The 13,688-nt window shown below is 45.0% G+C and overlaps 1 protein-coding gene across 1 annotated transcript in view; it reads left to right on the top strand.

Moving 5' to 3' along the window:
- The window catches only part of LOC134603584 (uncharacterized), a 29,354-nt gene that overhangs the window by 6,882 nt on the left and 8,784 nt on the right, over positions 1–13,688 (top strand). Inside the window, exons 3-4 of the mRNA XM_063449696.1 lie at positions 4,262–4,401; positions 5,246–5,298. Coding sequence (XP_063305766.1) covers positions 4,262–4,401; positions 5,246–5,298 — 193 coding nt within the window. The remainder of the gene's footprint in view (positions 1–4,261; positions 4,402–5,245; positions 5,299–13,688) is intronic.

Raw genomic sequence — 13,688 nt, 5'->3', positions numbered from 1 at the left:
ATTCCTGCGGACGTCCATGCTCAGGGTCCCCATGTTCCCCAGTGTCCCAATGTCTCAGCGTCCCCATGTCTCGGAGCTGCTGTCTGGAGTCTCTGTGCAGAGCTGCTCCCCGCGGATCAGTGAGTAGAGAGAGGCAGGGAGAGAGATGCCGTAACTTCTTATCACTGCCTCTCTCCACACAAACAGCGACCCCTACTGGCCGGCGCTGGTATTGCAGAATAATCTATGTTTATACTGAGACAGACATTTGTATTGCCGGTATTACTGCAATACCGGCACCGGCTAGGCAGCCTCAAATACCTGAGAAATACTTCTGAGAAATACCTGGCAACCCTAAGAAATACATGAGAAATACCTGGCAACCCTAAGAGTAGTGTGTAAAAAAAAAAAAATGTAAAAAAAAAAATATATATTTTTTTTAAACCAATGGGCCTATTCCATGGGCCTGGGCCTGGAGCTGCAGCTCCATCAGCCCCTATGTTAATCCGGCCCTGGTCTGTAAGGCAGTGTTTCCCAACCCAGTCCTCAAGGCACACCTACCAGTCCAGGATTTAAGGATTACCCAGTTTTGTCTAAGGTAATTTTAGAAAAAAAAGAAAAAACACCTTAGACACAACTGGGTCACCCCTAAATCCTGGACTGGTAGGTGTGCCTTGAGGACTGGGTTGGGAAACACTGCTGTAAGGGATGCACTGAGTGTGTGGAAGGGGTGCATTGTGTGTTGCTGTGTGTAAGGGATGCATTGCTTGTGTATGTGTGTCTGTGTGTAATGCATTGTGTGTTTTTCTGTGTGCAAGAGGTGCACGTGCATTGTGTGTGTGTGTGATGGATGTCAATCTCTCCCCCTACCCCCGTCAATTTCCTTCTTCTCCCCCCTCTCCAATTTCCTTCTTCTCCCCCTCCCTCTCGTTGCCTTCTCCCCCCCTCCAATTTCCTTCTTCTCCCCCTCCCTCTCATTTCCTTCCTTCTCCCCCCTCCAATTTCCTTCCTCCCGCTCCAATTTCCTTCCTCTCCCCCTCCAATTTCCTTCCTCCCCCCTCAAATTTCCTTCCTCTCCCCCTCCCTCAAATTTCCTTCCTCTCCTCCTCCCTCAAATTTCCTTCCTCTCCCCCCTCAAATTTCCTCCCTTCCTCTCCCCTCCCTCAAATTCCCTCCCTTGCTCTCCCCCCCAAAATTTCCTTCCTCTCCCCCTTCAAATTTCCTCCCTTCCTCTCCCCCCCAAATTTCCTCCCTCCCTCTTCCCCCCCACTCCCTCAAATTTCCTCCCTCCCTCTCCCCCCCACCCACTCAAATTTCCTCCCTCCCTCTCCCCCCCACTCCCTCAAATTTCCTCCCTCCCTCTCCCCCCCACCCACTCAAATTTCCTCCCTCTCCCCCCCCCCACCCACTCAAATTTCCTCCCTCTCCCCCCCCACCCACTCAAATTTCCTCCCGCGCCCCCCACACACACTCAAATTTCCTCCCGCGCCCCCCCACCCACTCAAATTTCCTCCCTCGCCCCCCCACCCACTCAAATTTCCTCCCTCGCCCCCCAACCACTCAAATTTCCTCCCTCCCCCCTCAAATTTCCTCCCTCCCCCCTCCCCCCTCAAATTAGCGTTTGGGCCACCACAGTGACAACAGCCCCTTTGAGGGGATATTAGATAGGTCCATAGTCTGTGGGCAGGAGAATGGCCTTGACATCTCTCCAGGAGGCTGTGGCATGGGAGCCTCCATCACAGAGTACTCCTGGCAGAGTAATACAAAAAATATAGCACATCCAAGACTTATGCATACAGAGCCTGCCACATATAGAACCAGGAATAATTTGCCAAATGGCAATATGGATTTAGAAAGCCCAGCCTGTTGGTTCCAAACACAAGGTACGCCAGAAGTATATCTTATGAAAATTTATTGGAAGATGAGATTGCAAACATTTGAAAAATTAACCCCTTAAGGACACAGTTTCAGAAATAAAAGGGAACTATGATGGAATATTACCGTCATGTGTCCTTAAGGGATTAAACTCCCAGACTCTGTGGCTTTGTCTTGCCTGAGTTTAGATCTCTCGAAGGTTATTCAGTTCACAGAATGAACACGTTAGCTGGTTCTGAGGGCAAATGAGAGAAAAGTCGAGAACATCAGTAACACACTGTCCAATTAATATGATAGAAAAATCTGTAAATAAATGTAAAGGAAAAGGGGGGCCTGAAGGATCGGGGTTTTTTTTTTTTTCTGTTCTATATTTACATCAGTCAACTTCCTATTATAAACAGAAAGATCAGTAGTATAGTGCTCCATAAGGCTATTTAGAAGGAGGGAGCGGTGCACTCCCTTTGAATGTTGTGAGGCGGTTCTGGGGAACATAACTTTGCTGCACACCCCTCTATGAGGTAGGTAGCATGGCAGGATTGAATATATACCTGGCTGTGCAGCATGTGCTTATTTCCAGCTATGCTTTTCTTCAGATCCTGGAGAGAATCAGCAGCACAATGTCCATGGTAGAGAAGACAAGCAAAACATAGAAATGTCATGACATATTCCCACCTCTTTTAGTGTGTAAGGGCATCAAGTTTTCCTTTGGACTCATGCCCCAGGTGTTTTTGGAACTTGGCAACACTACTGGTATCAGGGCCAGTCTGGGAAGAAAATTTAGCCCAGGCATTTTTTAATTACAGGCAGCGGACCACTGGAAAGGGGGCAGAGACAGATAGGGTGTGTTTCGTCATCACCAATGACAAGAACGCCCCATCACAAAGTGAGCATGTTGGTTCCATGCTCTTCCAGGGCAGACCATGTGCAGAGCTCTGCACAGCGCAAGCAAATGTAATAACATGCTCTCTATGCTCTCATAGATGGGATACCAGGAGAAGAAAATGCCAGGAAAGAGTATGGTGCAGTGTGTGTGTGAGGGTGGTGTGTGTGTGTGTGTGTGTGTGTAAGGGGTGTAGTGTGTATGCAAGAGGGGTGCTGTGTGGGTAAGGGTGCTGTGTGTGTGCTGTGTGTGAGTGATGGGTGCAGTGTGTTTGAGGGTGCTGTGTTTGAGTGAGGGTGCTATGTGCGTGTGAGGGTGCAGTGTGTGTGTGTGTGTGAGGGCGAGGTTGCTGTGAGTGGCAGGGGTGCAGTGTGTGCGTGTGTGAGTGCCAGGGGTGCAGTGTGTGTGTGTGTGTGGGTGTGTGAGAGGGTGCTGTGAGTGTCAGGGGTGCAGTGTGTGTGTGTGTGTGTGTGAGTGAGGGCGCTGTGAATGTCAGGGGTGCAGTGTGTGTGTGTGAGTGAGGGTGCTGGTGTATGAATATGTTTGGAGGGCTTGTGTGTTGGGGTAGGCAGATTATTATCTATATATTAATTTAAAAAATAAAGATGCATTGATTATATCCCCCCTCCCTTATTACCTTTAGCCTGGGAGGGGGGGGGGACTGTGCTGCCATCCCTGGTGGTGCTAGTGGTGAGTGAACTCTAGCCTGCGAGACCCGGAGTGTTGCAAAGGCAGCGCTCCATATCTCGCAAGAGAAACCTGGCGGAGCTGCAAGATAGGGTTCCTCTCTTGTCTCTCTCCCTCTCTCCCCCGCCGGCAGCCGCAATGATCTAAGATCTCCACACTGGCCCGTCATGGTACACAGTGGGGCCGCAGCTCGGATAGTGCCGTCCCTGCATAGACCGGCAGGGGAAATCCTGTGATCTCCCCTGCCAGCCTCGGCTCATGGCCACTGCGGCCCACCGGGCATTTTCCCGGTGTGCTCGATGGCCAATTTGGGCCTGCCTGGTATATACAGCTCCTTACTATTAGATTTATATCGGCCTCTGTTCCCTAGACCAGGAATTGTATTGAAATGACAAGGGAATTGCAAATTTTATTTGAATAGTTTTTTCCAGTTCAACTGACTTTACCTACAATTAGCAAATCCCACGTCAAAGCTCTACAATTGACAATGTAGTAAGTAAACCCCCTGTTTGTTTTCCAATGATAAATAGGTTTCTATAGAACCCACACTATGCCAGTCCTCTTTGTGTAATGGTATGGTCCTCCACAATGTAGTCCCTGCAGCAACACAAACTGCGATTAGATAGTCACAATAACTTTCTATGATATGAGTTACCATATCCTGAGCCAAACAGAATTGTTCCTGAGAATGAAGAATCGAGGAATGAGGATAGGTCACCCAAGTCTGGCGTTTTTAATAATACCTATATTGTTTTTCTAAATAGGAAGGATTAGGATTGGGTGCGAAATGTCCAGGGCTTTGCAGTGTCTAAAATGTGACTGCCCTCTTTTTTGTTATAGTTTAATAGCAGAGTGACCGGTGTCTCTCCTGTATTGAGGGATGGGGAGCGTGGCCAGGTGCCATGGGACGTGACATCTCACACGCAGGGAAACTCTCACCCTGTGACAGAGAGGTTTGATGCAGTTATGGTGTGTGTGGGGTAAGAATTATTAATCTCTCTAATCTGTGACTGTCTGTGTGAGCCAATGCTCTCCTTTGCTCTCACTGTGTGATCTGTTCATACTACAGAATAATAGACAGCAGGGGTATACCTAGAGCATTTGGCACCATCCTGTATTTGTCATTTTTTTAAATGTTCTCAAGAATATTTATTGCACAAATGTGTAAACTTTATGTTAGAAAGAGTCCTCTCAAGGCCCCATTAGAGACTACAATGAAGTCTAATGGACCCTGGAGAGGGGTCTCTGTAACACTCTGGCCCCCATTCACAATATAGTAATATAACACAGCTCACTAATACCCAGTCCAAGTTTGCTCCTCGCCCTAATTGCTGTTGTAGGCTAACTGCTGTGGCTGGCTGCCTCCCCAGCCCCTTTGTGCGTCTGTTTCTCCCCACCCCCTTTGTGTGTCTTTTTCCCCTTCCCTAGCCCCTCTGTGGGTCTCTTTGTCCCTACAGCCAAATACATACATATATATACAAAATATATAAATACAAAAAAAAATTCAAAATCTCGAAATAATAACTAGTTTTAAAAATGTATCCAAAAATATTAAATCATTCTAAACTCATAAAAAAAAAATTGAGGTAATCAATTGAGGTCTTTATCGCTATTATCCCTTCTAATTTTGTGACCATTACAGCTTAACTTATAGTATATATTTAAATATATTTTTTTATTTCTTCAAAAGGTTCAAAAACAACCTTGGATTCAAATGAAAATATTTGACAAGCTCTATTTGATATCTACAGATCTTAATTTCCTTGTGTTTTTTTTTTTTATTTATTTATTTATTTATTTATTTATTTATTTATTTTTTTGTAGGCACTACTCTCATCCTTATATTCCAGACATCCCAGGGATTGATACCTTCCAAGGTGAGATATTAACAACCTTATGGGTTTACACTGGGAGCATAGTTGCATTTGGAGCCCATAACTCTGTTCTTAGATAAAGTCACAGATTATATAGATAATTGAAGATTATATTAGCTTTAGTGTACTAATAATCTTAATTTTAGTAATGACAGGAGGCGAATATTTGCATATCTTTCTTTACTGAAAACTCCAGCAGCATAGAAACAGTAACAACCAATCAGAGAAAAGATATGGTGCCCATAAAAGGCCCTGTCTATGACATCACTTCCTCTTTCTTTGAAGCGAAACAATAAGTAACAACAAGAGACATAATGATATTACGTCAACAGTTCAACAACATATTAGACTATCCAACTCCAGTAGTTCCGCGATGCAGAGGTATGGAAGGTGAATCTTTGTCTCGATGAGAGGACATTCACGCTGCAAGAAAAAGAAAAAGGTGAAAGGTTTCTGGCGTGATAACTTGTCCGCATACAATAAGCATTAAGCATCTGACATACCAACGAACATTAGAGTGTGAAACATATCAATATATATTAATACTAATGATACCGGAGAAACTGACGGAAGCCAAGCACAGAGAGATGGACACAGGTTTCTTCAGGAAGGAAGAGATTCTTTATTGGATCACCGATCGGGACTCAGAGGGACTAGCGTCACCAAAATACAGCAAAGTCTGAGTACTGAATACATAGAGTACATTCCTTATATAGCACTGTAGCTCCTCCCACAATTAACTACACCCACACATACCCTTAACCTATTTAATGAATAGAGTCTAAACTCATCCATCCGGTCTAACCACGTGGCTCATCTGATACAAAGGAGAGGGACGCGTAATTCCAGTTCTTACATTCCTGCACCTGGTCAGTACAGTGATGACAGTATCTTAGCTACGTGTTATTAACCAACTGATACTACAAACACATATACATACATATGCCTTGTGGCAATCTTAGCCTGCTAAACTTGTATTTTACTGGAATTACATCACATTCCCCCCTTTGATGCCTCTGATATTTCACAATTACTTGAGGCATCACTTAACCTTGGTTTGCATATACCTCAGGTTACCATGAACCAGACCAGACTTATCTTATGATGTGAATCTTCAACATTCATCTTCTTGCATTGGTTCTCCCTGATCTAGAGCCTTATACTTATATATCGCCATTATCTGTGCAGCAGCCTTCCTCTCTGCTATACTTCCTATCAGGCTTTGCACAGACCTAACTACTAAGGGTATAAGACACGGTAGGAGTAGACACAACAGTAAAATCAGTAGGACTCCACCTACCACTGCCTTAAGCCCTCCAAACCACTCATACCAGCTACCAAACCAACTACTTGGATTGTACCCTTTCCATACCTGAGTAGGCACATGCGCTAGTTTAACCATATGGCTAGTAAGCTCAGCTATTGCTTGCCCTTCGTCATCTATTTGAAGACCGCAATTGCTCAGGTTAAACTTCCCACATACACCTCCCTCTACTGCCAAAAGGTAATCCAAGGCTAATCTATTTTGGTAGACTGCTGTCCTCATCCTGGTGTTATGCTTCGCTAGAAGATTGAGCGCTTGTGATGTTTCATTAGTGATAATCTCAACCACCGCCTGTAACCTTATAATACGGTTGAGCATATAAATAGGGGTTCTATAACCAAAGGTACCATCCTCAGCCCACGTGGCTGGCCCATAATAATCTATGATACGCTGGGGAGGCCATTCATCATCTTCCCAGGCGCCTATCTCTATGGGTCCCCTTTTCTTCCTATGATTCACATCATACACTTTAACACCTAAAGTCTCACCTGTTTCAATCGGTAACAAGAAGAAGGATGGTTTGAGCATACCCAACACACATGCCCCTTCCCAGTCCTGTGGCAGCTCCGAATAGGCTTTCTTACCACAGATCCAGTACAAATTTGCTGGGGCTCTCCAGGTAGATGTGATGGATAGATCAAACCACACATCCTTTAAATTGGCATATCTAGCAAACGGGTTAGATGGTTCTGAGACATTTGAAGCCGACCACCAAGTTGTATTCTTTGTATCATCATCATAAGCTTTTTGCCCTAGACAAGTTAACTCTCCTACAGAAGTGTTATACATTATTCCTTTCCTTGCTATGCAAACATAACCTATGATGGAGGTCTTTAATCTCCACTCAGATTTACCTCTAACACTCATATGATAATCGGCTTGTGTAGATATTAATTGGTCAACTGCCTCAGAACCGGACATTACCTCCTTTGCTTCCCAAGGCCATTGGTCTCCCATGTTAGTACCTCCACACACATAGCAGTTGGTAACATTAAGACTACCGGCAATACTTTCAGCTAAATCGATGAACAGGTTTTTAGCATTATGGGGGATCTTATTATCTATACTCATCTCTTCGTAAAAGGAATGGTATACTTGATGAGTCTGGGAGGATACCGTATCAGTCTCTATTCCTATAAACAATAATGTCCCAGGATCTAAACCCGTCCCGTATATTTGAAACCCAAATAAATTTCCATACTTATCTAAGAACTTGTCGGGGTTATTAATGAGTATATGGACTGGGTTGCATTCCATAGACTTACAATAAGGGCTAGTCGGCAACTTAGTCACTATCATGTCTTTGTCTACTGTCTGTCCCCAAGTTGCCCACCCCACACAAGACCAATATGGACAAAAGTTATAGTCTTTATTTGGGCATCTAGGACTTACATATTTATTTTTGCTACTGGGACAAATATATTTATCGTTAGACCCATACGTCCTCTCCCATCTAAGATCCCCACATACATTCCACGGCTTTCTACCACTCGATATCGCTTTACACGCATCAAATAGCAGAACACCCGAAGAATGTACGGATTCTAACACCGTTTTATTAATTAGGGTCCCCTGAGGATCTCCATTCCTGAGAGTCAACCAAATTGTACGAGGCTGATACTCCGGACTGAAGCACTTAGGTTCTCCTACTCCTAAATGGCACACACTATAATCTATATTTAAGTATCTACATCTCGATACATCTCCTTTACACTCGTATTGTGAATGCCAAATTAGGGTTTGGGATATATGGTTACCTGTTCTCGTAGTCTTAATGCATACCTCACAGCTAGGAATGTCGGTACCTCTACCTTCCTGAATATAAAAACACATATAAATAAACACTATCAAAAGCACATCTTTCGCCGTCATCCTCAGTCTTCGTCCGTGCGATGGCGCCTCAGCTTCCAGGATGTGAGGGGCTGCAGGGAATGGAGTTCTGCTCATCTTCACAGGTGTCCCTTCGAGACTTTCCTGGCTTATACACTATGTGATGGTAAGCGGACAGGCTTTATTATGGCCTTCTCACTCACACCTGTAACAATAAAATTTGTAATCCACAATAATTCCTCGTTACTCCGACTGAGTAGTGCGTTTTAACCGGATCTTGCAGGGATTCTCTGGATCTGCTGTAACTTGCCAAGAATCGACTGCTGCTGGTTTAACCCTGGAGTGATGTATCCACGGAGTCACTTCTGCTACTTTTATTGCTGTAGGGGTAGACAAAAGAACAACATAAGGACCTCTCCACTTGGGCCCTAACGGTACATTATTCCACTCTTTAATCCACACTTGATCTCCTGGATGATAACTATGAACAGGGGGATAAATATTCACAGGTAATCTATCTTGTACCCATTTCTGTACCTCCTCCATAGTCTTACCCAACTCTACAACCTGCTGCCGGGTAATTCCTTCTCCCAACTGACTCAAGTCCCCCCTTAAGTTACCAAGTACGGGAGGTGGTCGCCCATACATGATTTCAAAAGGAGAGAGGCCCATCCTTCTGGTAGGGGTACTGCGGATTCGCAATAAGGCTATAGGTAAGAGAACGTTCCACTTAAGTTGGGTTTCCTGACACATTTTAGCCAACTGGTTCTTTATAGTTCTATTCATTCTCTCTACCTTACCAGAACTCTGGGGTCTATATGCAGTATGAAGCCTCCACTTTATACCAAGCATATGAGTCAGTTGTTGTAGGCACTGATGAACAAAAGCTGGACCATTGTCCGATCCTATAGAACAGGGTAGTCCATATCGGGGTATTATTTCTCGTAGCAGGAATCTCACAACTTCTCCTGCTTTCTCTGTACGAGTAGGACATGCTTCTACCCAGCCTGAATAGGTGCACACAATTACCAGCAGGTAACGATGTCCACCCGATTTAGGCATCACTGTAAAGTCTATTTGTAGATCGGACATGGGGAGTCCCCCCATAAACTGAACTCCTGGTGGCTTTACTGGTCCTTGTCTTGCATTATTCTTAGCACACGTTACACATCTGCGTACAATGGCCTGAGTCAAGTTGGACAATCTTGGTATGTAGAAATGTTTTCTAAGAGATTCTTCAGTACGGTCTCTCCCAGAATGTGTCCCGTTGTGATAATTTTGGACAATTTCTACCGCTAGCGATGCTGGTATAACTATTCTTCCATCTTCTAGCTGATACCACTTGTTCTCCAGATACTTTCCCGGTTCAGTCTTTAACCACTCCTCTTCTTGAGCTGTATAAACTGGAGACCATTGGGACAGTGGAGTTGGTATAAGAGCAGCTATATGCCCTACATACTCCTGTCTTCCTGATTCAGCAGCACGCTTAGCTGCACTATCTGCCATCCGATTTCCCTTGGTTACATCACCATCTCCTCTCAGATGCGCTCGACAATGTATGATACCGACTTCTTTCGGCTCCCACACTGCTTCCAATAGTTGTAGGATTTCAGCTGCGTACTTGATTTCTTTGCCTTCTGAATTCAGTAGTCCTCTTTCTTTATACAAAGCTCCGTGGGCATGAGTGGTTAAAAACGCATACTTAGAGTCCGTATAGATATTTACTCTTAAACCTTCAGCCAATTGTAACGCTCGTGTTAGTGCTATTAATTCTGCCTTTTGTGCTGATGTTCCTTTCGCCAGTGGCCGAGCTTCTATCACCTTGTCTATTGTTGTCACTGCATATCCTGCATAGCGGATCCCTTCTTTCACATAACTACTGCCGTCGGTGTAATATTGAACATCGGGGTTCTGGATGGGAAAATCACGAAGATCTGGTCTACTTGAGAATACTTCATCCATTACTTCCAAACAATCATGTTGACTTTCAGTAGGTTGTGGCAAAAGGGTAGCTGGATTTAAGGTGTTTACAGTCTCTAAATGCACTCTTGGGTTTTCACACAACATTGCTTGATACTTGGTCATACGGCTATTACTAAACCAATGATTTCCTTTGTAATCCAACAACGTCTGTACTGCATGTGGGACTCGTACATAAAGTTCTTGACCCAGAGTGAGTTTATCGGCTTCAGCTACTAGCAGGGCGGCTGCAGCTACGGCTCTTAGACAAGGTGGAAGTCCGCTGGCCACTGCATCCAGTTGCTTAGACATGTAGGCAACAGGTCTTTGCCATGATCCCAAGTACTGTGTCAATACTCCCACAGCCATTCTTCTTTGCTCGTGTACATATAAGTAGAATGGTCGTGTGTGATCAGGTAGACCTAATGCTGGGGCACTCATCAAAGCCTTCTTCACATCTTCAAATGCCGTTTGCTGTTCTTGGGTCCATAAGAAGGGGTCGTGCTCTGTACCTTTGATAGCTGCGTACAGAGGTTTTGCTAGTATCGCATAACTGGGAATCCATATCCTACAGAAGCCTGCTGCCCCCAAGAATTCTCGCACTTGTCTTCTATTCTTGGGTATTGGTATTTGGCAGACAGCTTCTTTTCTCTCTGGCCCCATAATTCTTTGACCTTCAGAGATATGGAATCCTAGATACTTGACAGTTGGCAAACACAACTGAGCCTTCTTTCTAGACACCTTGTATCCTGCCTTCCAGAGAATGTGTAGTAGATCGTGCGTTGCTTGCTGACAGATTTCTTTTGTAACTGCTGCTATCAACAAGTCATCTACATATTGTAACAATACACACTCTCCTGGGATGGACTCGAAATCCAATAGATCTTGACTTAGGGCTGAACCAAATAGGGTAGGTGAATTTTTAAACCCTTGGGGCAGTCTTGTCCAAGTCATTTGGCGTTTTGAGCCCGTTACAGCGTTCTCCCACTGGAAAGCGAAAATACATTGACTTTCTGCGGCAATTCGGAGGCAAAAGAAGGCATCTTTGAGATCTAAGACTGTGAAGTAAGTAGCCCCGCCCGGAATTAAAGCAAGCAGGTTATATGGATTGGGTACAACTGGATGTATACTAACAACCGCATCATTGACTGCTCTTAAGTCCTGCACAGGTCGATACTCATCTGTGCCGGGCTTTTGAACAGGCAGCAATGGGGTGTTCCAGGGGGAAGTACAGAATTTTAGGATACCATACCGTATGAACTTATCCAGATAGGATTGGATGTTCTTCTTAGCCTTCTGCGGAATGTGATATTGTCTTAGGCTCACTGGATAAACCCCATGTTTCAGTTCAATTTTTATTGGTGGAATATTGCGGGCCAGTCCTGGTGGGTTGTTCTCTGCCCAAACTCCTGGTATGTTAAACAATGTCTCATCACTCCTAGGGTTTTGGCTAGTCAACACTGTATAAAGTCGCCACTCTTCTTCCTTTGGTATGGATAAAGTCATAATACCTGAAGGTCCATTAAACTTTAAAGATGTTGTTCCATCTGGTAGGAACGTAATCTGCGCTTGTAATTTGGATAGCATATCACGTCCCAGCAATTGGACTGGACATTCAGGCATATAAAGAAATTGGTGTTTTACTACGTGGCCTCCCAATGTACAGAGTCGACTTTTAAGAACCGGTCTTTCAGCACTTCTTCCAGTTGCTCCTATCACAGTAATAGTCCTTCCAGATGGAGGAGCAACTAGATTAGTCACCACTGAATGTTCAGCACCAGTGTCGATCATGAACGCACTCCTTTTCCCCCCTATTGATACATCGACCATAGGCTCCGCTCGACCAAGGGGGATGGAGCCCGGTCGGTATCAATAGTCCTCCATGACCGTGTCAGCCAATCCTACGAAGTCCCTACCTTCTCTATCGCGGGACCTTTGCGCTGCTGGAATATATCTGTCTTCCCTAACACTTCCTCTGTTCCCATTACTCCCTCTATAACCATTACTCCCTCCGGGACCTCCTCTACCTCTCGCTCTGCCTCTAAAGTTTCCGTAGCCTGCCCTGGGTTGGTCTCTCTCGTACTGCTCTCTTTGCGGACATTCGTTCCTCCAATGCCCTTCTTCCTTGCAATACGCACACTGATCCCTACTCAAAGGCTCCCTACTCCATCTATTATTGCCTCTATCTGGGCCCCGTTTATCTACGCCTGCGATCGCTACCGCTAGCATATCAGCCTTTTTACGCATCTTGCGCTCCTCCTCTTTCTTGCTTTCTGTTTCCCTATTCATATAGACCTTATTAGCTACCTCCATTAGTTGGGAGATTGACATACCTGCAAACCCTTCTAACTTTTGTAGCTTGCGCTTAATATCTCCGTAAGCTTGGCTGACAAAGGCGGAGTTAACCATTCGGGAATTGTCTGCGTCTTCCGGATTAAAGGGGGTGTACAAGCGGTACGCCTCCAATAATCGGTCATAAAAGACACTGGGCGCTTCATCGCTTTTCTGGATCACCTCAACTGTCTTCGACATGTTAATGGCTTTCTTTCCTCCGGCTTTCATGCCAGCAATTATAGCGTCTCTATAGGCTCTGAGTTGAACCATATCAGCACCATTTACGTTCCAATCGGGATCAGTGTTGGGATAATGTGTTGCGGCCCATGCTGCTGGATTAGCTTGGTTCAAAGCACGGGCTCTATCCTCTAATGCTTTAATGGCTGCTTGATTTATTCTTGTCCTTTCCTCATTGTTAAATAAAGTCATTAATAACTGCTGGCAATCAGCCCATGTCGGATTATGTGTCTGTACTATTGAGGTGAACAGATCAGTCATGGCTTGTGGTTTCTCAGTATACGAGGAATTATGGGTCTTCCAGTTTAAAAGGTCGGTAGTGGTGAAAGGGACATATACGAAGACAGGGTCAGCGTGTGCCATTTGACCTGCGGCATCGATATAAGCTGACCCGGGATTTAAGCGAAGAGGCATCTGATAGTGCTTTAATTGTTGGGCACCAGTCAACTGTCGGGTTTGGATGGGGCTACGTAGGGAAGCGTCAGTCATGGGTTCCGGTCGGGGAGATATAGGGTATGGGGATGTGGGAGGTTGGTTTTGGGAAAAGGTAGTGAATAGAACACTTCGGGCCGAGCTAGATGAAGCTTGACCGGAAGTCTGAAGTGGCGCCAAATCAGGATATTCGTTTCTAATGGGGGTGGGTTCTGGTTCCGGAAGGGGAGATTTAGTACGAGGGGGGGTGGATCCTGTACTGGAGGAGGAAGCGGAA

This window comes from Pelobates fuscus, chromosome 3, assembly GCF_036172605.1.
Source record: "Pelobates fuscus isolate aPelFus1 chromosome 3, aPelFus1.pri, whole genome shotgun sequence".
NCBI lineage: Eukaryota > Metazoa > Chordata > Amphibia > Anura > Pelobatidae > Pelobates > Pelobates fuscus.
The sequence above is the reverse complement of the archived record's forward strand: the minus strand, read 5'-3'. Positions and strand labels throughout refer to the sequence as shown.